At 41.0% G+C, this 24,240-nt stretch overlaps 1 protein-coding gene across 1 annotated transcript in view; it reads right to left on the reverse strand.

Moving 5' to 3' along the window:
* ABCA9 (ATP binding cassette subfamily A member 9) overlaps positions 1–21,551 on the reverse strand; it is an 88,824-nt gene extending 67,273 nt beyond the window's left edge. The window contains exons 1-9 of the mRNA XM_055133608.1: positions 21,406–21,551; positions 15,368–15,469; positions 12,349–12,556; positions 9,239–9,403; positions 8,502–8,605; positions 7,707–7,933; positions 5,561–5,702; positions 4,761–4,946; positions 3,712–3,859 (exon numbers count right to left, since the gene is read on the reverse strand). Coding sequence (XP_054989583.1) covers positions 3,712–3,859; positions 4,761–4,946; positions 5,561–5,702; positions 7,707–7,933; positions 8,502–8,605; positions 9,239–9,403; positions 12,349–12,556; positions 15,368–15,463 — 1,276 coding nt within the window. The 5' untranslated portion in view covers positions 15,464–15,469; positions 21,406–21,551. The remainder of the gene's footprint in view (positions 1–3,711; positions 3,860–4,760; positions 4,947–5,560; positions 5,703–7,706; positions 7,934–8,501; positions 8,606–9,238; positions 9,404–12,348; positions 12,557–15,367; positions 15,470–21,405) is intronic.
* Between the last annotated feature and the right edge of the window lie 2,689 nt (positions 21,552–24,240).

Genomic DNA, 24,240 nt, shown 5'->3' on the forward strand with positions numbered 1-24,240 from the left:
CCTTTTACATTTGCAGTTCCAAGCCTGGGAACCACAGGATAACAGATACCAGAAGACCAGGCCCTGACAAACCCTCTCCGCCCCCCCGACTCCCAGCAGATTACAGCGTGTCCTGTCTCAGAAATATGCTTGGCTGTTTTTATCCTGTATAAGCTGCCGCGGGGGCCAGTGCTGGCAGAATGGGTCTCTGTCACATGAGCCCACGCATCCAGTCTGCAGGCTGTTGTTCAAAAAAACCCTTTCCCAGCTCATCCATCACCTTGTCCCTCCGTTGGCTGACCCCAAGGAACTCCAGTGGAGAGGGACCTTCTCGATTACAAAGCGTGCCCCAGGAAAATTCTCAAACTCTCTAAAGCCACAGTCCAGGAAAAATAAAAGAATTTCTGGCCCTTTTGTAAAGCAGTACCTATGCTGTGGTCCCTTCTTTATAAAACTTCTTTTGATATTTCTGTTTCCTCAGAATTCTAGTAGCAGTTCCCTTATTGCTCCATTGATTGCCTGCAGTAGTCTCTTGCAATCCCATGGTGATATGTCACTCTCTGGATTGCCAGATTTGGCTGATCTGACTGTCGAGTCAGGGTCAGGGTCAGGGTCAGGCCCCTTCCACACTCACTGTTCCTTGTTCATCTTTCCCAAGTCTAGGTGCTGTGCTCAGTGGAAGAAGAGAGACTTCCCTGAGCGGAGACACGTTCCTTGTTTGAGGGTACACGAGTAACTGTACTTCCTGTTAGAACGTTCAAACAAGCACTCACGGTTCATGTTTTATTTTTATTTTGCTCTTTTATTTATTCATTGAGTTTCAGGATAAACAGGGCTCAAGGGCTCGGGAGACTGTCACTGGCTGTGTGCTCAGGAGTGCCCCCTGGCTGTGCTTAGAGGTACATGTGTGATACCAAACCAGGGCTGGCAGGACATAAGCCAAACGTCTTAACTCTTGCACTATCTTTCCAGCCTTCATCTTAATTTTAAAGATGCATTAGCAATCCAGGGACTGGAGTGACAGTACAGCGGTTGGGTGTTCGCCTTTCACATGGCCGACCCGAGTTCGATTCCTCTGCCCCTCTCGGAGAGCCCGGCAAGCTACCGAGAGTATCGAGCCCACACGGCAGAGCCTGGCAAGCTCCCCGTGCATATTGGATATACCAAAAACAGTAACAATAAGTCTCTCAATGAGAGATGTTACTGGTGCCCGCTCGAATAAACCGATGAGCAACGGGATGACAGTGACAGTGATGAGCAATCCAACACCTCATTCTGAATAACTCAACATCCTAGTTTACCTTGTTTGTTTGTTTTCAGCCACACTGGCTCTGCATTCAGGAATTATACCTGGAGAACTCAGGGACCATATAGGAGCCTGGGATCAAAACCGAGTCAGCTGTATGCAAAGCAAGTGCCCTGTCCTCTATTATCACTACCGCTCAGGCTCTGGCATTAACTTCATAATCTTATATTTATTGCATTCATCTTAAAATGCATCCTTACTACGTATGCTTAAAGAGGATTTTTTTTTGAGGGTGGAAGAGAGAGATCGAGAGGAAGATGGAAATTGGATTATTTGGCTTTTTATTATTCTTACTTTGTTTATTTGAGGGGTGGGGTGGCTGTGCTCAGAGTCTACTCTTACATTGTACTCAGAGATCAGTCCTGACAGTGCTCAGGGGACCAAATTGTGATGCCAGGGTTGGTTGCACACAAGGCAAGAGTCTTTTTTTTTTTAATTTAAAAAATTTTATTGAATCACCGTGAGATAGTTACAAGCTTTCATGTTTGGGTTATAATCTCACAATGATCAAACACCCATCCCTCCACTAGTGCACATTCCCCACCACCAATATCCCTGTAATACCACCCCCTTCCCCACCCTCCCCCTGCCTCTAAGGCAGACAATATTCCCCATACTCTCTCTCTACTTTGGGGCATCATGGCTTGCAACACAGACCCTGAGAGGTCATCATGTTTGGTCCATTATCTACTTTGGCATGCATCTCCCATCTCGACTGGTTCCTCCAGCCATCATTTTCTTAGTGATCCCTTCTCTATTCCATCTGCCTTCTCCCCTCCACTCATGAAGCAGGCTTCCAGCTATGGGGCAATCCCCTTGGCCCTTGTCTCTACCATCCTTGGGTGTCAGGCAACGCCAGAGTCTTAACTACTGTACTATCTCTCTACTGTCGCCCCCTCCATCATTCTTATTTATGGTAATAGGTGCCATAAATGTCATCAGAGATGTTACCAGGGAGCTTATTTGCAGCAACACGGACAGAAACAAATATGCTCACACAGGAGATCATGATGCAGTGCAAATCTGCAGACTTAAACATGTCCATTGGGAAAAACAAGTAGGACTCCAATAAACATACAAAGCCAGAAGGGGTTAGTTTACTACGCAACACATACATGAGCCAGAGGATCATGTCCACTCCATACAGGGTGACATGCAGTCACGGGCCAGGGCCTACTTTCTTCCTGGGGTGCAATCATGTCCCAACTGCAGGAAGACAAGGCAAACCTGAACCACCTATGCATGAGCAGAGGTGACAGTGCGTCAGTGCGTGTCCTAGGTTGAGTCACGGGGCCAGCAAGGGAAGTTCAAAGCTGAGAATTGTTTCCTCCCGCCTCACATAGGACTCACATAAAGGGGCTCACAAGGGGTCCAAGAGGGGGAGCTGATGGCGGGAAGCCCATCCTGGGCAGAGAGTCACAGGCCAGGACTTTACTTGTGGGAGTGAGAGGAGAGCAAAGCAAAAATTTGAACAAGGCACGTTCACATCGGCCTCACATTTAGACATGTCTAAAACCCAGTGTCAGGCCCCAGCACTCTTCATCTAGTTCTCGTGCAAACACCCTTAGTGGATTCTTCTACAAGTATCTCTGTTTAAGCTTGGAAACTGGCCTCACATGCTGGGGGAATAGGCAGCTCAGATAGAAAAGGGAACACCAAGTAGGGGATGTTGGGAGGACCCATCCGGGTTGGAAGATGCGAGCTGAAAGTAGACTAGAGACCGAACATAAAGGCCACTCAGTACCTCTATTGCAAACTACAACACCCAACAGGAGAGAGTACAAAGGGGAATGCCCTGCCACAGAGGCAGGGTGGGGTGGTGGGGGATGGGGTGGGGGTGATGGGAGGGATACTGGGAACATTGGTGGAGTTGAATGGGCACTGGTGGAGTGATGGTTAAACGATCACTGTATGAGCGAAATGCAAACACAAAAGTTCATAAGTTTGTAATTGTACATCACAGTGATTCTCTAATAAAAAAATCTTTAAAAAAACCCAACTCTGTTTAAAAGGAAACCATTAGGGCCGGAGAGATAGTACAGCTGATAGGGCATATGCCTTGCTTGTGGCTGACCTGGGTTCGACCCCCGGCATCCCATATGGCCCCCTGAGCACCGCCAGGAGTGCTCCCTGAGTGTAAAGCCAGGACTAATCTCTGAGCACCACCAGGTGTGGCCCCAAAACAAAAACAACACATTTCTTTCCAAAAAATAAATTAAGATTATTTTAAAATAAATAACCAAATAAAAGAAAACCACCAAAATCATGAGAATAGAACATGATCTTAGAAAGCAATTCTATAAACATGGAATCCCATGAGGCATGGTTTAGACAATTTGAAGAAATATGCTTACTAACTTAAATGTCATCCATTGTAGATTATTATTTCCAAGAAATGGAATGAATAAAGTTGGGTTACTACTTACTGGGCAAAATTTTGTCAAAGTACAATGCCAGGACCAAGTAGAGAAGAGCATCAAAAATCAACATGAAGAGAGTAGCTATTATTAAGTATGGGTTGCTAGAAGGATCCAGATGCTCATTAGAATTCACATCATAGTCCAAGTGTATCAGCTGAAAAGAAAAAGATACAGATATGGGACTTAAGAAGGCTAAACAGAGTATTAATTTAAATAATTTAAATTATTTATTATTTCTTTGCTTCTAGTAGACACTAGGACTGAAAGGGTAAATGAAACAGAATTATTATCTGCACATATTTTTAATCGATTAGAAAATAAAGCAATAAAGTCATCTACGACTAAGGCAGGGGCTGGAGCGATAGCACAGCGGATAGGGCATTAGCCTCGCACGCAGCTGACCTGAGTTCCATTCCTCCGCCCCTCTCGGAGAGCCCGGCAAGCTACCGAGAGTATCCTGCCTGCACGGCAGAGCCTGGCAAGCTCCCCATGGCGTATTCGATATGCCAGAAACAGTCACAACAAGTCTCACAATGGAGACGTTACTGGTGCCCGCTCGAGCACATCGATGAGCAACAGGATGACAGTGACAGTGACATTGACTACTAAGGCAATTTGGGAGGTTAATAGAAGTGAGTTTCAACACTCAAAGATTCTCAGGCAGCAGCAGTAAATCCTCCAAGTGGAATAAAACTCAGATAAGGTTGGAGTTTAGCTGAGCAGCAAATAGTATTTCATTGAACTTAGGGTGAGGAAAAGAAAAACGTTTTTAGGCAAGGGATTGTATTTAAGAGTGAAAGTATGGGGGGGAAGATAGCACTCAAGTAGTTGGTTCAAATATAATATGTAACCCAGCAGGTTAGCAGCATTTAATACTTTTTTATATCATCACTAGAATGAAAATTTCTGAACTTACCTGCAGGACAAAAGTTAAACCTCTCCAAGCCTTTTACAAATTTAGGAACATAAATATGGAATTTAATGTTTGGAACTCTCGCATGAATTACTTCGAGGCAAATATGATGTAAACATGAAACAGTCACATCCACACGTACCTGTGCCATTCCAGAAGTGAAAGCAAAGGGGCTAAGGAGACATAAGGTCCATTCCCAAAAAGCAGGGAGGTGTCTGTATAACGCCGTGAATCCCAGAGTCCCCCAAAAGACAGTCAGGAGAAAAACCACCAGCCCCGTGAGGAAGGGCTTCTTTACCAACACACTCATCAGGAAAGCTAAAGTTATCTGAAAGGAGAGAAAAGCTGCTATCAGTGTATAGTTCTTTAAGGCTCTTCAGTATGATAAGAAAAGGAACACTGTAGACTAACTGAATAGTTCTTTCACCCGTAGATACTATCTCATGAAAATACTCAAATAGCATAAACAGCAGAAAATGGATGATGGGAGTTAGTGAGAAACGGTTGGTAGGTTTCTCCTTGAAATAATTGGGAAATGGGAAATGGGGCTAGAGCGATAGTACAGTAGGTTGGGTGTTTGCCTTGAACACGGCCGACCCAGGTTTGATTCCCAGCATCCCGTATGGTCCCCCGAGCACTGCCAGGAGTAATTCCTGAGTGCATGAGCCAGGGATAAGCCCTGTGCACTGCCGGGTGTGACCCAAAAAGAAAAAAAAAAGAAATAATTGGGAAATAGAGAAAGAATTGAGAGGAGACAGAAAAATAGAGGGGAAGAGAGAGAGAGAGGGAGACAGGGGGAGAGAGAGAAAGAGAGAAAGAGAGAGAGAAAGAGAGAGAGGGAGAGGGAGAGAGAGAGAGAGAGAGAGAGAGAGAGAGAGAGAGAGAGAGAGAGAGAGGGAGGGAGGGAGGGGGGGAAGATTGATGTTTGATTCACCAACTCACCAAAGAGAGCCCGTAGAGGAGAAAAAGGATGAAGACTACCGTGAAGCCAGTCAGAACAACCACGTGGGCAGATTTTACCACAAGCGCCATCAAAGTGGCCATGATACAGACGAAGCCAGCATACATCAACCCCCAGGAGAGCCTGGCATAGAGACAAACCATCATCACTGAGCCCTCACTTCATCAAAGTATTCATTCATTCATTCCTCAAAGATCTGCGAAGCTTCTCATATACCAAGAGCAAAGGGAATGGAATAGCTATTAAATCAACAACTTCCCTGCCTAAAATAGCAAGTTGAATCTATTAAATGCTGTTAAATCAAAAGACTTCCCTTCCCTACTTTATGGGTGAAGGAGGGCAATAAACAGACAAACAAGGTAAGAACGGTGATTAGTTGTAAAATACCAAAGAAGGATAAAATGAGAATAATTAGATCAGATTTTCAAGGAAGGCATCCATGGCAGTGCTGGACTTCCTCTTTTGACAAAGTAATTGTAATCAACATTGTGGATCAAAAATCATGCTGATGCAAGTGTCAGGGAAATTTTTTCCTGATGAACCAGAAAATAAATATTTTCGATTTGGTTGTTATGTCTGTCTGTTCTGAACACCCAATACTGGCTTTGTAGCACAAAAACTGTTGCAAATGATGGTTGTAGAAAAATTTATTTATAGACACTGAAATTTTAATTTCATATACACTTCTGCATGCCAAAAAAAGTTTTTTGGACTTTTTGTTGAAGCATTAGCAAATGAAAGATGCGTTTTAAGCTTGCAGGTTATACACAACAGTGTTATAGATTGCCAACCCCAGTATAGAAAATTTAAGATTAGGGATAGATAGAGATAAACACACAAAAACTTAACACATAGATAGACACAAATATGGAGATATAATGATCAACTTTTCTTATTCTCAGTGCCACAGAATTTCTTTATAAGGGAGAAATTAACTGGTAAATTATGCAGATCTGAGTTAGTTTTATCTACTTTGTAACTAGGAAAACTGAAACTTCCTTACCCTCTACTAAAACCTAATGAGAATTAAATAACATGCATTTAAATGTAGCAACCGGTGTATAATGAGCCCACAATGAACACTGAAGTTTCTTTTATTCCAAGTAGAAACTGCTATCATGTTTTGGGAGTCTTGCCTAATTGCAATCATTCTCTTTTCTCAATGGATCTTTGTTAGTCTGAAATGGCCCGTCTCCACTTTCTACAAACCTTTCCTTCATGTCATTCAAATGCTGTGCAAATAGAATAGCACAACTCTTTCTTAGTGGGACCCCCTCCCTTGATCTTTTTTAACCCTTCTTCATTAGATATGAGTATGTTCATGTATTTGTATGTGTGCATTTTGTGTGTGTGTGTTTTAAGACACTGTATTAGCAACTTATTTATTTACGCTTTTGTGGGGGTCCTCAATTAGCAATGCTCAGGGCTTACTCCTGCTCTGTGCTCAAGTATCATTCTTGGTGGGGCTCAGGGGACCATATGCTTCAGTGTTCAGGAAAAGAGCCAAGATCTGGAAACAATCCAAGTGTTCAGCCACAGAGAAATGGATACAGAAGTTGCATAAGATATTCTCAATGAAATACTATGGAGCTTTTATAAATGATGAAATATCCAAGTTTGTTGCAATGTGGGTACAATAGGAGGTTATGCTAAGTGAAGTAAGTCAGAGGGAGACAAATACAGAATGATCCTACTCATCTGTGGCAGAGAAACCAAACCAAACCATGGACAGTATCAGATGATGACAAATGCTTGGCCTCAGATGACAAAATTGACATTACCCAGGAGTATGGGGAGGAGTGAGGAAATAAAGGGGTGAAGTAACATAGGGACATTATAGTAATGGTGGAGCATCTAACTTTGTACAATACATAAATTGAACACTATTAAGGCCACATTACCTTGGCTATCATAAAATTAATTTAAAAAAGAGGAATGTAAAAAGAATAAAGAAGTATCAAAAGTTGTATTTACTAAGCCTACAGAACCATCGATTCCATTCACTCACACTTCGTTTTTTTATGAAACATCAGGTTAAAAGATGATACTTTACAGGTCTAGCAATATCGTCTGCTAATTTGTTCTAGTTATTTTTGTTGGAGGATCAATTATAGTCATGTGATTTACCAGAATGCTGATTCTTGAAGTCCCATCATTGTCATTAGTGACTTCATGTATTGCCTTTCTTGTGTAACGTTAACTGATACATAGTAGATGAAAGCAGAGAAGGAGATAATGCAGAGAAAGATGAAAACATCAGTCCCCAGTCCCGCTTGGGCAACAAAAGGTAACATCTTCATATTTATACCAGTGACTGACATCAGTTCTTCCATCACTGAGTGATTTGTTGTGATCTAAATAAATCAATGAACATGTTATAATGGTTAAGTAAATTGTAACCTCAAGTACTTTCTCTCAGCTATAAGATATTAAGCACATTTAACTATGTATTCACATCACGAGCAAGTACTCTGATGCTCTTGTATAATATCCTTACTATTTCTCTTGACTGCTTTGAAATTAATTTCTTCTGAGCTAAATTTTGCTCATGTTTGAAGTTTCAACTAAAATATCACTGTTAGTTGGTCTTCTGTAATATTGCTCATCAGAGTAGCTTCTACTTGACTGTCTAGCACACCATTTTTAATTCCATAGTAGAACAGAAACTTTGGTAATGACTGTGAATTTATATTCTGTCTCCCCAACACAAAGTATCCCCGAGGACCTGTGTCAATGCTTCTTTGATTTATGTCCTAATCCTTTGTCTTAATCCTGTATAATCCATCATGGTTTCTTTATAGTAGTCATTCAGTATATTGTGTCAAAGTAATTGAATAAAGTAAATGATAACCCAAGGCAGTTCATTACATCACCATTCACCAAAATTTAATTTACAGGCAATTGTTTAAACTTATTACTTACTTCTATAATAGCAGCGTTAATGGCAGCCTGAAAAGCTACAAAGCCTTTCACCCAGAACACTGAAGCTTCACACATGAGTTTTTCATCCATGGCTTGACAATGAGCTTTAGGAGAAGAGTAAGAACAGGATGGGAGGGACAATCATAATGCCAGAAAAAAAAAGCATAAGTTCTACCGTTCTACAGTGTGTCCAAAGTACATGAAATATAGACATCTCAGTTTAATTTTATGGAGTATGTTCAAGGAGAATGTACCAGAATTTCTCTCTGAATGTGTTTAAAATAAGGTCTCGATGATTTTTTATTTACTTTTATAATTCTCTTCAAATGTGTTGTTGGGTTTTGATTTTGCATTTAATGGGCCAAGGAAACATTAAACTTCAAAAAATTCTTTGGAACTAATTGTACAATAGTCTTTTCTTGAAATTTTATTTAGGAATATCAGGAAGAAAATAGTAAATCTAACTTATTTGGGGATGGTGACAGTGCTAAGGATCGAACCAGGGTTGTCTGCATGTATGGCATGTGCCTTAGTCCCTTCACTATCTCTTCAGCTCCAAGTACAATTTCTTAACAATGTATATTAACACCATAGTCTTTATTTAGTAAGGATTAATCTCAATTTTGTCCACAAATAGTCTAGATTATATGTATGTGCCCACTTTTGCTATCACATGTCTCCTTGAAAATGATAATATAGTACCAAAAAAGGTGTTTTAAAAAATATTGGGGACTTACCTGAATGGTCTCTGTGTTCCTTCATCTCAGGAATTCTTCCTCCCCAGGAAAACTTCAAGTGGTAAGAAAAAGTATCATTAAAAATAACTCTCACTGCATCTATAGAATAGTTCAAGTCCAATTCATCCATGCTTTTTTCATCAGGCCATCCCATGATTGTTCTTCCTGCCATGTGAAAAAATGTGGAATCATGAAATAAACAAGATTTCTAAGTCAAAAGGCAACATTCCATATTAAATTATGTTAAAGCAATTTATGCTAAAGTTTTTTCTTCATTAAAGTCAGCTCTAGTCTTATAAAAAAAACTTATTCTTTGTGTGAGTTTTGGGGGATGAGGGAGTGCCATCTTCCCCAAAATTATAAGTGTCACAAAGCAATTACTTTTATCACACATAAGTTGTGCTTCTGCAAACAAACTGTACAACCAATACATTAGAGCACAATAAATTTGAAATAGCAGCAAAAATGATGCTTACATGTAAAGTCTCATATACACATGGGAGATCATTCCTGACACTCTTAAGATGGTTACTTTGGGTCAAAGGCCTCCAGAATTTCAGGCTGGTTCAGGTTGAAGAACTGTTTTCCCAAAAAATACATTACCAGGGCCCTTATTTACCTGCCTGCAACACTATTAACCTAGGTGATCAAACCCAGTTAATTTTCCTCAGGCTGGATTCATTTTCATGTATGATCTTGGTACAATTCACCTTCCTTTTGCACCTATATGTACTACAGTCTGGCAGCAGGTACTAGAAGTTTAATCAAACCCATACCAGATCATTCAGGCAAGTTTATAACTCTGTGGTGTGTGTGTGTGTGTGTGTGTGTGTGTGTGTGTGTGTGTGTGTGTGTCCCTCTATGAGAGTTGTCATATCACCTTTTCTGATTCTCTTTTGAGATATCGGCATCTATTAGCCATCAGTATCCAGGAATATTATTGGGTAAGTTTCAAAATGTTGGTATACTTCTATCACTTACGTTTCACTGATTCATTGTATCACTGGTATCCCATTGCTCATCGATTTGCTCGAGCGGACACCAGTAATGTCTCCATTGTGAGACTTGTTACTGTTGTTGGTATATCGAATATGGCCACTGGTAACTTGCCAGGTTCTGCCGTGTGGGTGAAATACTCTCGGTAGCTTGCCGGGCTCTCGAGAGGGGCAGAGGAATCGAACCCGTGTCGGCTGCATGCAAGGCAAATGCCCTACCTGCTGTGCTATCGCTCCAGCTGATAATATTTACAACATGAGACTTTCCATAATCTATTTGCCCATCTAAAACACTGTAACCCATGTAAAATTACTAGTGCTATTTCACCTTTATTGATACATTTTCATAGTATTTATGAACTGATTTCCTTTTATCATTCAGATAACTAATTATCTGATAACGTCTAATGTCATTGAAAGATGGATTTAAGCAAACCAGAGAAAGAAGGAAATCATGGAGGGAAATATAATAAGGGAAGTCACAGGTGAACAGGTGGATAGGCAGCTGGGCTTCAGTCATACTGGTGATATAGTCATACATCACCATAGTTGTGTTGTCTATACCCAAAACACAGAATAAGAAACATTGAAAACATGATATCTAAGGTTCAACCCCTGGAACTCTGTAATGTACCTGTCAAGTTTACAGGTGGGGGATGAAACATGGTTGGGGATGGGGAAGGAATATTTTAACACTGGTGGAAGGAGGTTAACTCTGGTGGTTGGATTGGTGTGGAAATATTATATGCCTAAAACTCAACTATTAATAACTTTGTAAATCACAGTTGTTTAATTAAATTTAAAAATCACTGTATCACTGACATCACTGTCAACCCATTGTTTATTGATTTACTTGAGCGGGCACCAGTAATGTCTCCATTAGTCCCAGCCCTGAGATTTTAGCAACCTCTCCTTACTCGTCTTTCCCAACGATTGGAGGCTCTTTTACTATAGGTATGGACCAGTTCATGGACCAACATATCCCATGTGCTATGCGCATGTTTAGTTCATGTTGGGAATATACAAATGGTCTGATTATGAAAAAAATAATTAGCAAATGTAATATTCAACACTCACCACTGAAGATCCAATTTGAACCTATACTGTATTCTGTACCTAAAGAAACAATTCCTTTTATGATTTCCCAAACAACTGTGATTATAGCACATATTAAAAAAAAGTGAAAAAATGATGAATTTAAATATCTGTAGGATGAGTTTCAAATTGATCTTAAGATTTTTGTTAAAATTCAATTTAAGTAAACTTGAGCATTGGGAGTCTCTTCAAGTTGACTACAAGTCTTTTGACATGGTCTGTAGCCCTGTAGCACTGTTGTCCCATTGTTCATTAATTTGCTCGAGCAGGCACCAGTAACATCTCCATTGTGAGGCTTGTTGTTACTGTTTTTGGCATATCGAATATGCCACAGGTAGCTTGCCAGGCTCTGCCATGCTGTGCGAGAGGGATACTCTCAGTAGCTTGCCTGGCTCTTCGAGAGGGACTGAAGAATCAAAACTGGGTTGGCCATGTGCAAGGCAAACGCCCTACCCACTGTGCTATCACTCCAATTGACATAGTCTATTTATTCTAAATGGTGTCCTAGGTATTTGGCATGACAATATACCTCACCCTGAAGGTTTCCCTTTCCAGATTTCTGCCTCAACTTTCTCTGTGCTGAGAATCCAGTATTTCCAGAACAAAGTGGTAATTACACTATTTCATAATTATTATTTGGTCTTACATTACACATATTAATAGTTTCAAAATAGTTATTTTGTGTTAGAATAATAATATAACACATTGAGATCATAATCAGTAAAATTACTGCAAATGGCCTTAGTAGCTATTAGGTTGACTCTCAAAATGTTGGGATAATCTTAAGTGATTGCATTTTGATATGGATAGTCCTGAGGATAACCTTTTAACATAAAATGTTTTAAATGGAAGATCGGTAAACAGTGATGGATGGCCCTTGCTATTGAAAAGAAATATGCACTAGTGCTGCTAATTTAAATTTAGAAACCTGAACATGTAATAGTTTGTAAAGGAAATACCAAAATAAATCTGTGTATTTTGCAGAAAAGGAAATGATCACGAACTAACAACAAAACATACCTTTCATGAATGGGGCTGAAGCCACTTTGTTCATTATCTCTTGGGTTGTTTGGGATTCCGGTGTAAATGCAATGACATAATTAGAATCATTGAAATTATCTACACGTCCCAGATCCTTTGCAGGCAATTGAGGAAAGTCATTAACTTGATGTAAATTAGAGAAAAATAGGTATGCAAACAATACTAGAAGAAATGAGAAAAACCATTCCTATACAGCAAAGAGAGAAAAAGTGAGCAAACAGTAGGCGTGCCGTCACAAATTAAACAAGTTCAAAACAATGTTGTCACAAAGCAAGGGTTTCATTTCTCCACTGCTAATTTTCTAGTGCCTCAGTCTTCCTTCCTTTGTCCTTCAACCCGCACCATCTAAAATAACCCCCCATCAACTAGAGCAGCATTGTAGCATCGATTCCCATTAAAATTTCCAGAGATTCTCATTACAATAATGGACTATACTTTAATGCAAATGGGAAAGGCCGGATTGCTTGATGAATAGCGCAACCATTTGCAGTCTTGTTGAATCTGATGTGGCAATAATGAAGAAATGCTAGGTAGTGTGGGGAATTGTCCTTCTAACAGAAACTTCAAGGTTGGGATAATCCCCTGGGCTAAAAAATACTAGATCCTGCACCCAGGAACGGTAGCACTGTCATCCAGTTGTTCATCGATTTGCTCGAGCGGGCACCAGTAATGTCTCCATTGTGAGACTTGTTGTTAACTGTTTTTGGCATATCAAATATGCCACGGGGAGCTTGCCAGGCTCTGCCATGCGGGCGGGATACTCTCGGTAGCTTGACGGACTCTCGGAGAGGGACAGAGGAATTGAACACAGGTGGGCTGTGTGCAAGGCAAACTACCCGCTGTGCTATCGCTCCAGCCCCAGGAAAGAAGAGAATAAAACAGTTGAGGGTATTTTAGTTGCAAAGGGCAAGATAGGGAAAAAAATAGAATAGGAAATTTTCATTACTTCATACTTTCAGGGTGCTTGCTGATTGGGTTAAGTGAAGTTCCCCAGTCTCGGTTCTTTATGTAACTCTTGAAAGTTGCTGAGCTTGCGAAGTGCTCTTAATGTCTTTGCTAATTTAAACAATGGAGCCAGGTTGGGGAGGGATTTTGTACTGAATCAATACCCTGTTTGTAAACCCACTAGGAGCTGTTCACGGAACCCTGATTCTTGGACAGTCCTTGAGTGTGTGGTCCTTTGTTTATCTCATTCTCTGTGACCAGCCCCACCCAGTGGGAGACCACCCACCCACCGGGTGTGACCCAAAAACCCAGTGGGGCTGGTGGGTCAGTTTAGCAGGTTTCTAGACAAGGTGTTATGGAATTAAAGTCAACATCCATCAATAGGAGTTTATCAACAGGATTAAATATAACTTCATCTTTCTATGTAGAAAAAAAAAGTCCCCAAATAGGATGCATTAAAAGAATTTTAAAATCCTCTGTCATTTCTAGAACTTTCTAGAATTGAAAATGCAGGAGGATGTATTTGAAATTCAGTAGTAAGATTACACTCTGTAGGGGCTGGAGTGATAGTACAGTGGGTAGGGTATTTGCCTTGCACATGGCCAACCTGGGTTTGATTCCCAGCATCCCATATGGTCCCTTGAGCACCGCCAGGAGTGATTCCTGAGTGCAGAGCCAGGAGTCAGCCCTGAGCATCACCAGGTGTGACCCAAAAAGCCAAAAAAAAAAAAAGATTACACTCTATATAAAAGGGATGGGAGTGGAGCCATAGCACAGTTGGTAGGGTGTTTGCCTTGCACGCAGTCAACCTGAGGTCGATTCCTCTGTCCCTCTTATAGAGCCCAGCAAGCTACCAAAAGTACCTCGCCCAACGGCAGAGCCTGCCAAGCTCCCCGTGAAGTATTTGATCTGCCAAAAACAGTAACAACAAGTCTCACGATGGAGACGTTATTGTTGCCCGCTCCAGCAAATCGATGAACAACAGGGCGACAGTGCTACAGTGCTAGGAAAGGGATATAGATCAACACACTACAGGAGGGTTATCTGGTAAATAAGATAGAGGCTTCTTTAAAACACCTTGAGTATTAGTGGTGAAGCTATATTACAGCTGGTAGCGTGCTTGCCTTGCATGCAGCTGATCTCAGTTCAATCCCTGGTCTGCCATCTGGCCCATCTGAGCCCTGCCAGGAGAGACCCCTGAGTGCAGAGCCAGGAGTAATGCTGAGCACAGCTGGGGGTGCCCCAATTTTACAACCGTACTTATACAGTCCCTGCTCTATGCAGGGGGTTTCGTATACTTCTATCGTTATGAATCCAAACATTCAATACCTATTTTGAAAGAACACACACATACATTTATAAAAATAGATTTTGACCATTGAACTGTAACGACTTCATCAGTGATTTTAAATTATTCCATTTTTGATGAATTTACACTAAATTTTATGAATTACACTAAATTCCTACATGAAGCACATCAAATGGGTCTGGTGATCAGAAAAAATAACAAAGAGTTAAATGCTATTTTTTTCTCCTTTGTTTATATATTCATCATTTTCTTCAAATTGACATTGGCAGTTGTGTATTCATTTTACAGTTGTGTAAAAGTGCTACAATTGAGCACTTTTTAAACTTTGGGGTTTTTTTATTAGTTCTGGCTTTTATTATTTTTATTTTCAGAAAAGGTCTAAACATAGATTTTCTTTTTTTAAATGCCTCCACGTAATTCAGTAATGAAGCACTTACTTTGCATATGTGAGGCCCATTTTAAAAAACCCTCCAATCAGACCTATGCAAATAATTATATAACAACATATGATTTTTATTTAAAGCACTACAACTTCAATGCTGTTAATTATGTGGGTTTTTTTAAAAAGAAATCTTATTTGGAATAATATCTAGGTTTAGATTTTTTTTAATTTAAGCCTGCTAGTTAGAAATAAAATACATATAAAATTCTGAACAAAGCAGATGAGCTTTTGTGCTGCCTGCCCGAGGTAATACCTTTACACTTATTCTTTTCTTAATATGAGAAGATAGAGTCCAGCCATACCAGAAAGGTCTCTCTTTTCATCCTCCATTTTTTAAGAAAGTTCTTGCAAAGAAGAGCCCAGGTTTGCTGGCCCACACTTATGCGCCTTTTGCACATTCTGACCTGTTGATTGTAAAAAAAAGGAAGGGAAGGAAATAAATCTGAAGTTCTGAAATAGAAAATATTATGCAATCAAACCCCAGAGAAACATCCTAACAGCTGTTTCCAATTGGAAGCTCGAAGAGAGCCAAAATCTAATCCGAGGAAGGCGTATCCGAGCTAAGTACTGAAAGAAACAGAAATTAAAGCAATTATAATACGCCACTTATAGTTATCCCTTCTCAGACTGTCAAAAACTGGAGAGTTGGGCAGTGTTAATTTCCCACCGTCATGAACGTGCTTCATGTCTGCGGGTGGGAATCTAGGCTTCCACAATCATTTTGGCGATTTATTATTATCAGTTCATTACCATGATGACCGTTCATCAATCAATGTTGCTACTGACTACGTTGCCAAGGAAGGTCCCACATGGTCCATGAGGGGCCGGTACAGGGATGTTCATGATAATGTAGTTTTGTGGTAAAGCACAAACCAGTATGGGTAAGAAGCATAAGGGCTCTTGCAGGATTTGGAAGCCAGGGAGGAACGACTGACATGAAGAGAACGTAACAGCCATAATCCAATTTTTATTTTTAAAAGAGAAAGTCTTAAGAAATTATTTCACGTTATTCTTTTTTTTTTCTTTTTAGGTCACACCTGGCAACGCACAGGGGTTACTCCTGGCTCTGCCCTCAGGAATTACCCCTGGCGCTGCCATATGGGATGGGGACCATATGGGATGCTGGGAATCGAACCCGGGTTGGCCGCGTGCAAGGCAAACGCCCTACCTGCTGTGCTATTGCTCCAGCCCCATTCCACGGTATTCTCTATATTAATTTGTACTATATGCAATGCACATTTTCCCCCAGTGACCTCCAAGAACAAAACGTTTGCCATTTAGAAAACAATAAAAGAAAAGAAAACCAGTGAAAGATGACATGATGGTGGAGTATGGGAATTAATGCTGAGTATTATACAGGAACTATAAATTCAAATGTATATATAAACAGCATAAGCAGGGGATGGGAATACTTGCTTTGCATTTGGGAACCCCAGGTTCAATTCCTTGGTATGACATGGTTTCTGGAACTATCAATCTCCTAATACTGAGCCAGAAATAAGCCCTCAGCACCGCTGGTGTCTCTCTCCCAACAAAACAAATAAAAATAATGGGCTTTTCTTAAATTAGTTATATTGTGTGATATACATTCAACAGTAAGATTAATTTAATCTTTATTTACTTTTAAACAAAATTCCCCAAATTCTCAAACAAGAAGCTCAGCAGAAACAGAACTCAAGTAAAGTAGATAAAAACAATATAAATTTTAGAGATAGTTATGCTGATCATTATGGCTGGAACAGAGTGACTAAAGGCCAAATATGGGATGTGGAGGGAAAAAGATAGTACTGATATTTATGGTATTTCCTATGTTCTAGTTCTAAATATTTTGTTAGAATTAATCCATTTCAACTTTATAATAAGCCTTTGGGCTGGAGCGATAGCCCAGCGGGTAGGGCGTGCACGTGGCCAACCCAGGTTCGATTCCTCTGTCCCTCTCAGAGAGCCCAGCAAGCTACCGAGAGTATCCCGCCCACACGGTAGAGACTGGCAAGCTACCAGTGGTGTATTCGATATGCCAAAAACAGTAACAAGTCTCACAATGGAGATATTACTGGTGCCCGCTCAAGCAAGTCGATAAGCCTTTGAGATAAACCCTATTATTTTTCCCTTTTGATGAGAGGATAAGACACAGAGAGTGGAAGTGAATGACCATACACCACTAATAGAGATAGAACCAAATGATCATGTGCCGGAAGCTTTTGTTCCTAACCAACATGACATAAAAACTTATCTCCTTGGGTTATAGAGATAGTACAGTGGATAGGATACTTGCCTTGCACTTAGCCAATCTGAATTTGATTCCCAGCATACCACATGGCCCCCCTGAGCACCACCAGGAGTAATTCTTGAGTTCAGAGCCAGGAGTAACCCCTGAACAACGCCGGGGTGTTGTCCCCAAATCAAAAATATTTAAATAAATAAATTTATCTTAGGATCAGGGCTGGTGTGATGGTAGAGTGGGTGGGCATTTACCTTGTATCTCACTGACACGGGTTCTATGCCCAGCACTCCAGTGAATTTCCTGAGCTTGCCAGAAGCAATCCCTGAGCACAGACCCAGGTCTAAGCCCTGAGCACAGTTGGATGTGGCCCCCAAACAAAAGTTTTATTTTAGGATTATGTGGGGTGGTTGGCCCACCAGTGCCAGTTCAAAGAATCTATCTATCAAAGCCCCTAGACAGGCAGCAAGGAACTTCATGAAAACTCCACACAAACTCAGCAGTTCGTTAAGAAAGGACCCTGCCTGGCGTCTTCCAAGAAGAACAGGAAAGAGGATTTTTCTCTGTTTCTTAGAAATATATATTTCAAACGAAGACAACATAGATGAAACATCCATTCATAGAAAAGCTGCACCACTATGATTTCACTGTGAACCACAAATCTCCCATGTAGACGCCAAATTATTAAACTTTGCCTCAAATTATGACAAATGGACAAAGTTTTCAACCACCCTGACCCATATTTGAAATTAAAATTAATGGAGACCATCACATTAGTCTAAAATTATTGAGGAACTGCTAAAACCCACATGATCTTCCCTCACTTCACATGCCACGTGAAGTCAAAGACTGAGAGAGGAGCATGGGGTTTGCTTTCACGTCAGTGAAAATCAGGGAGAAGAGAGAAAGAAGAGTCTAAACGCTGAGAATATTTTTGTTCTCTTCAACTGCAACCTTGGGATCACTGTGTCACTGTCATCCCATTGCTCATTGATTTGCTCGAGCGGGGACCAGTAACGTCTCCATTGTGAGACTTGTTGTTACTGTTTTTTGTATATCGAATACACCACAGGGAGCTTGCCAGGCTCTGCTGTGTGGGCGAGACACTCTCTGGTAGCTTGTCGGATTCTCCGAGAGGGGCAGAGGAATCGAACCCGGGTCGGCGGCATGCAAGGCAAATGCTCTACCTGCTATGGCTCCAGCCCACAGGATGAAACATATTTACATCAATAGCAAAAAGAACAAGCAGAAATGACCCACTGGCTGGTAAACGCCACAGCCTATTGAAAGGGATTTCTGAAAGGAGCTTGGTATTGCCTTTAAAAATGTTGCTGCACTTCTGCCTAAACAAGGCCCCGGCAGCCCCTCTCACACCGCAAAGCCAGTCCTGCCTCCAGCCAGACTGCCCAGTTAAATATCCTGGATTTCTGGAGCATGCAACCGCATATGTGGCAGTGCCACGTCTCCAACATCCACCACACTTACAACACCAGATTGGATGGGAATGTAACGCAGAAGCCAACCAACTTCGACTAACACACACATAAACACAGAAGCTTAACTTGCAACAATGGTTTAATAAAGCCTCAGATAAGAACTTAAAGTCCCCCTGATGGGATACAACAGTTTTCGCAAGTTTTCATCTGTGGCAATATTTTTTTGATCATTCTGTTAGCCCTTTAACAGTAAGAAGCAACATAAAAATAAATTACCATGGGCCTGCTACAAGGACAGGCTTTTAGGGGTGGTGGGGCAAATGGAGACAATGGTGGAAGGAAGGTGACAGTAATTGCTGGAGTAGTGAATTTCTGTAACCTTTCTAAACCACAACGATGGGTTAATCTAACCCAATGGAACCTCACATCCTAGGAGAGAGAATTGGTCTTGAAAATGACCTAAGAATAGTGAGTTGAGGTTTGTTGTGGTGTTCAGAGCTCAAGTTTGGTTAGCTAATAAGATTTTTAGGTTAGTGCTCTCTTACTGAAGAGGAATGGAAATCAGAAAGTTATTAATGAAGTTACTTCTGGTGCTTAAGTTCCTGAGTTAAAATACTGATTTTTTTTTTGCATTTTTGGGGGGTCACACCTGGCGATGCACAGGGATTACTCCTGGCTCTGCACTCAGGAATCACTCCTGGCAGTGCTCAGGGGACCATATGGGATGCTGGGAATCGAACCTGGGTCAGCCGCATGCAAGGCAAACGCCCTACCCACTGTGCTATTGCTCTAGCCCCCAAATACTGATTTTTAACTAGGGGGCGGGGGCAAAACTATGGATATATTGCAAGACGATCTTAAATGGGAACATCGTCTCTACTCAAGGTCACCTCAGCACCTTCGACAAGGTCTAACCATGGTTTTGTGCAGGGAATGCAATTTTGTGGCAATCCCATCATGACCATCCCTTCTGTTGGCTCGAATGAAGTCTTTTGCTTTCTTTTACCAACTCTAGTAATGTCTTAGCAATCACCTTTTACGTCGTATGGCACTAACTGATGAAATGAAGATTGCTAATCTGATCATTTTAAAACAAGAAAGCAAATCATCCCAGCTACTTTTTCCGGGCCCTGGCAAGCAGAAGAAGTCACAGCAAGGCTGTATGAAAAGGGTGAGACCCAAGTTCTCTGACTTTGAAAAGAGAGGCAGAAAGGCTGCGAGCCAGGGAATGTAGGCAGCCTGGAGAAACTGGTCGAAAGAAGAAAACAGAACTCTCCTCTCCATCCTGGAGAAAGGAATGCAGCTGCCAGCCTCTCGATGTCACTTCAGGAGACTCACATCCAACTTCTTACCTCCCAGGCTGTAAGATGGAAAATCTGGTTTGTTTTAAGCCATTAAGTTTGTGGTCATCTGCTAGAGCAGTCACAGAAAATGAATACTAGCAGCTGGGAAGGGGTAGGCACACAAGAACTAAAACCTGGACAGAAGGAAATTCTCAAAGCAACTGCAGACAAGGGTTTGTTTGTGGGTAAGACTGCTGTTTGGTGACTTCTTTAAGATGAGTCCCATGCCTGGAACAAAGGCGGGTAGGGCTTGCATTTGAAATGGTCCATGGAAGAGGAAAAGGATGCAGGAATTGTGGGGATGAGTTCCTGAAAATAATGACAGAGGAGCAGATTTTGACATTTGCCTGCAGATGTGAACTAAATCCATGTGAAACCTTTTCAATTAAGAAATCAATGCCTTGGTAAACCACAGTATCTGAAGGGTTAAGTATATATTTGTGTGTGTGTGTGTGTGTGTGTGTGTGTGTGTTGACAGGGGGGTAGAGGGGTAGGGATAGAGAGGGAGAGAAAGAGAGAAATTTTTGTGGATCGATGCATTTTCTGGAAACCATTTATGAATTAAAAAAAATCGGCGTGATTGTGGTTATTTGTCCCTGACATTTAAGAATATCTTTTAAACTGCGAATCTGGATGTTAAGTATCAGGAAACAAAGCACTTTTTATGGTAGTACCTGAAAACATGCAATAGATTCAATTGTTCTGAATAGGAAGTTGTGTTATCTTAAAAATAATGACTTGGCTTTAAAAAGCCAGTAATTTCCTAGTCAGCTGGAAATTCTACTATTCAGAGAAAAAGTATAATTCACAACAATTACATAAAAATTCTTAGATATTCAGTGTGATAAGCACAAGCAAGAAAATATTTCCCTGAGTTTTCTTGATAATAAAATCCTCAAGCCAATTAAAACAATCCAAAGCTCAGAAGTCATTATATTCACCCAGTGCCTACAATTCTTCTGGAAGCAGAATTGCAAGTGAACAAAAAGGATAAGTAATTCGAATATCTTGGCAAAGAGTTCATATTTGCTCAGGGGCAAAATTAGGTTGCATTATTTTTAATTTATCTCTAGAATCCTATTGAATGGTATTTTCTGTTTATTGAAACATACTGTAGCAGTGGTGTACAATGGAGAAAAAAAAAACACTAGTTTTCCAAATGGTTATTTAACCACAGCCATACTCAAATGATTGGCAAACTCAAAAACTCACTGAGTTCCTTACAGATTTTAACTCATTGCCTTTAAGAGTTTCCATCCCCAAAGCTTGGAAATTGCCTATTTTGAAGTCCTATGTTATAGTTTACATGCAAAAGACCACAAATTTAGAGGTTAACTTACTCTTAGGAAAGGCTGGAGCAAGAATCTAGAAATAGTTCATTCCCGGGTCTCTGCATGTCCTGGAGGAGAATCACATTCCTTTTGGGTCACTCCTACAACACGCTTTTTAATTTCATGTTTATTGTGAACAGTTTCGTTTTAGACTGATTTCCGAAAGGGATTGTGGTCGAAATTCCGCCGGGCTGCCAAGAGCTGTTCACATCACATGCTGACTTCTTTACCAGTTTTCCATTTCTTTGTCTCCCTGCAGCTCCTCAGCAGGGAGTTCAGAGCTGCAGATGGCTAGCTGGACATATCAAAACATCAGGAACTATCAAATCAAAGAGAATCTAGTTCTTTTCAATTAGCTTTTTTCCTCCAAGGCCCCCACGGGAGAGTGAATTCCCAAACACAATCTCTCAAAGAGAAGAAGGAAGGAAGAAGTCAGTGCAGACAAGTAAAAACAAAAGGGTTTTTAAATGATGGCTAAAAATGATACAAGTCAGAAAGTTGCTCTAAATCTTCCACTGAAATTGAATTCTTAAATTCTTTCCATTAAAAGCCTGGCAACGAAGTCGTCTAATTCTTTTCCCAGGGGAACGAAATGAACTCTGAATTTCCATCTATGTCTCAGTTCCACCGTCTGCACAATAGTGGCTGTGTCTTTGTTGAAATGGAAATTAATAAAATTGTAACCAGGATATAGCTCAGGTAGAGCTATATCTTTGTGTGTTTGAGGATTGAGAACCTGGATTTGAACTTTGGCATCATGCAGATGAGAGAAGAAAAAGAGAGGAGGAAGAGAAGAAGAAAAAAAAGAAGGAATAAAGAAAGGAAGGAAGGAAAGAAAGAAAGAAAGAAAGAAAGAAAGAAAGAAAGAAAGAAAGAAAGAAAGAAAGAAAGGAAGGAAGGAAGGAAGGAAGGAAGGAAGGAAGGAAGAAAGAAAGAAAGAAAGAAAGAAAGAAAGAAAGAAAGAAAGAAAGAAAGAAAGAAAGAAAGAAAGAAAGAAGGAAGGAAGGAAGGAAGGAAGGAAGGAAGGAAGGAAAGAAAGAGAGAGAGAGAAAGAAAAAAAGAAAGAAAGAAAGAAAGAAAGAAAGAAAGAAAGAAAGAAAGAAAGAAAGAAAGAAAGAAAGACAAAGAAACAGAGAGAGAAGGAGGAGAAAGGGAGAAAGGGATGGAAAGAAGGAAGGAAGGAAGGAAGGAAGGAAGGAAGGAAGGAAGAGAAAGGAAAGAAGGAAGAAAGGAAGAAAGAAAGAAAGAAAGAAAGAAAGAAAGAAAGAAAGAAAGAAAGAAAGAAAGAAAGAAAGAAAGAAAGAAAGAAAGAAAGAGGAAGGAAGGAAGGAAGGAAGGAAGGAAGGAAGGAAGGAAGGAAGGAAGGAAGGAAGGAAGGAAGAAAGAGAGAGGAGGAGAAAGGGAGAAAGGAAGGAAAGAAGGAAGGAAAAAAATAAAGGAAAGAAGGAATGAGGAAGAAGAAAGAAAGAAGAAAGGAAGGAAAGACAAAGAAAGAAGAAAGAAAGGGAGTAAAGGAGGCAAGAGGGAAGGAAAGAAGGAAGGAAAAAAGATGAAATGAAAAGGAAGTGGAAAAGGAAGGAAAAGAAAGAAAGACAGTGAAAGCAGGAAAGAGAAAGAGAGAAAGGAAGAGAGAAAATAAAAGAGAAAGAAAAAAATCAAAATACCTGCACCCGGGCTGAGGACCGTACTAGGGCACATGCAGCATGTGAGGCCGTGCGTGGTCTGAGTTCCAGAACGGCACAAACCCAAATAAAGAAAAAAGTATGACCAAAAAACCCCATGCAGTCTCAAGATCCACACAGCCTCCTTGCTTCTGCAGCAAGTTCCAGGAACAAGTAAGCACTGCCTGCTTGTAGGTGTGTGCTTCTTTCCATGGTGTTCCAAAATTGCTTTGTAAGGGGTCCCATCTCCCCCAAGCTCATTTCTTGGGGATGTATATCAGTTGAAGATCAGCCAGCTCCAAGACGGTCATGCATGGCGTTTGTCTTTGGCTGAAGAAGAAAGGTGAGCACGCGCCTCTTTTACAGCTGCTGTCCGCCAGCCTCAGTTCTTCTGCACGTCCTGAATGCACATCTGCAGGGGAAACGTGCACTTCTGAAACCAACGAGCTCCCCTGTGCCTTACTGTCCGTGACAAGCACATGGCATGTTCCCTACCTCTCTCCCGTTCCCTTTGCAGTTTATTCACTCAGATTTACTCTGTTGCCAGTTATGGATCCAGAAATTGGAATCCTACTTAGAATGCGAGAGCAAGCAAAGTAGAAACAGACGGAGCTTGGTGCAGGAGACTGTCAAACAAAAGCAGCAGCAACAAAAGCTCTGATTGTTTCTGTATGTACGCTGCCTTTTGTAGATGTTTCAAATCATCCTCATGAATCGCATCACCAGTCCTTTTGTATAGAGAAGACACACATGTCAGGGAATAAATTCCCCATAGCTTGATCGCTAGAAGGAGTTTGTATTGAGGATAGAGTATATGATTTCTGGTCCCGATTGGCTTCCTGACCCTTCTCTTATGGATTTGGATTTTGGCCCATACCCAGCGGTGCTCAGACACTGCACCCAAGCTGGAGATCAATCCAACAACTCCTCCATGAAAAGCATGTGCTCATCTCATTGAGCAATCTCTCTGTTTGTTCCAGACATTTCTGATCCTACAATATGGTGTCTTCTGCCTTCGCTTACACTTTGTGGTAGCACTGTAGCACTGTCGTCCCGTTGTTCATTGATTTGCTTAAGCGGGTACCAGTAATGTCTCCATTGTGAAGCTTGTTGTTACGGTTTTTGGCATATGGAATATGCCACAGGTGGCTTGCCAGGCTTTGCTGTGCTGGCAGGATACTCT

The sequence above is a fragment of the Sorex araneus genome, chromosome 3 (assembly GCF_027595985.1).
Source record: "Sorex araneus isolate mSorAra2 chromosome 3, mSorAra2.pri, whole genome shotgun sequence".
Classification (NCBI taxonomy): domain Eukaryota; kingdom Metazoa; phylum Chordata; class Mammalia; order Eulipotyphla; family Soricidae; genus Sorex; species Sorex araneus.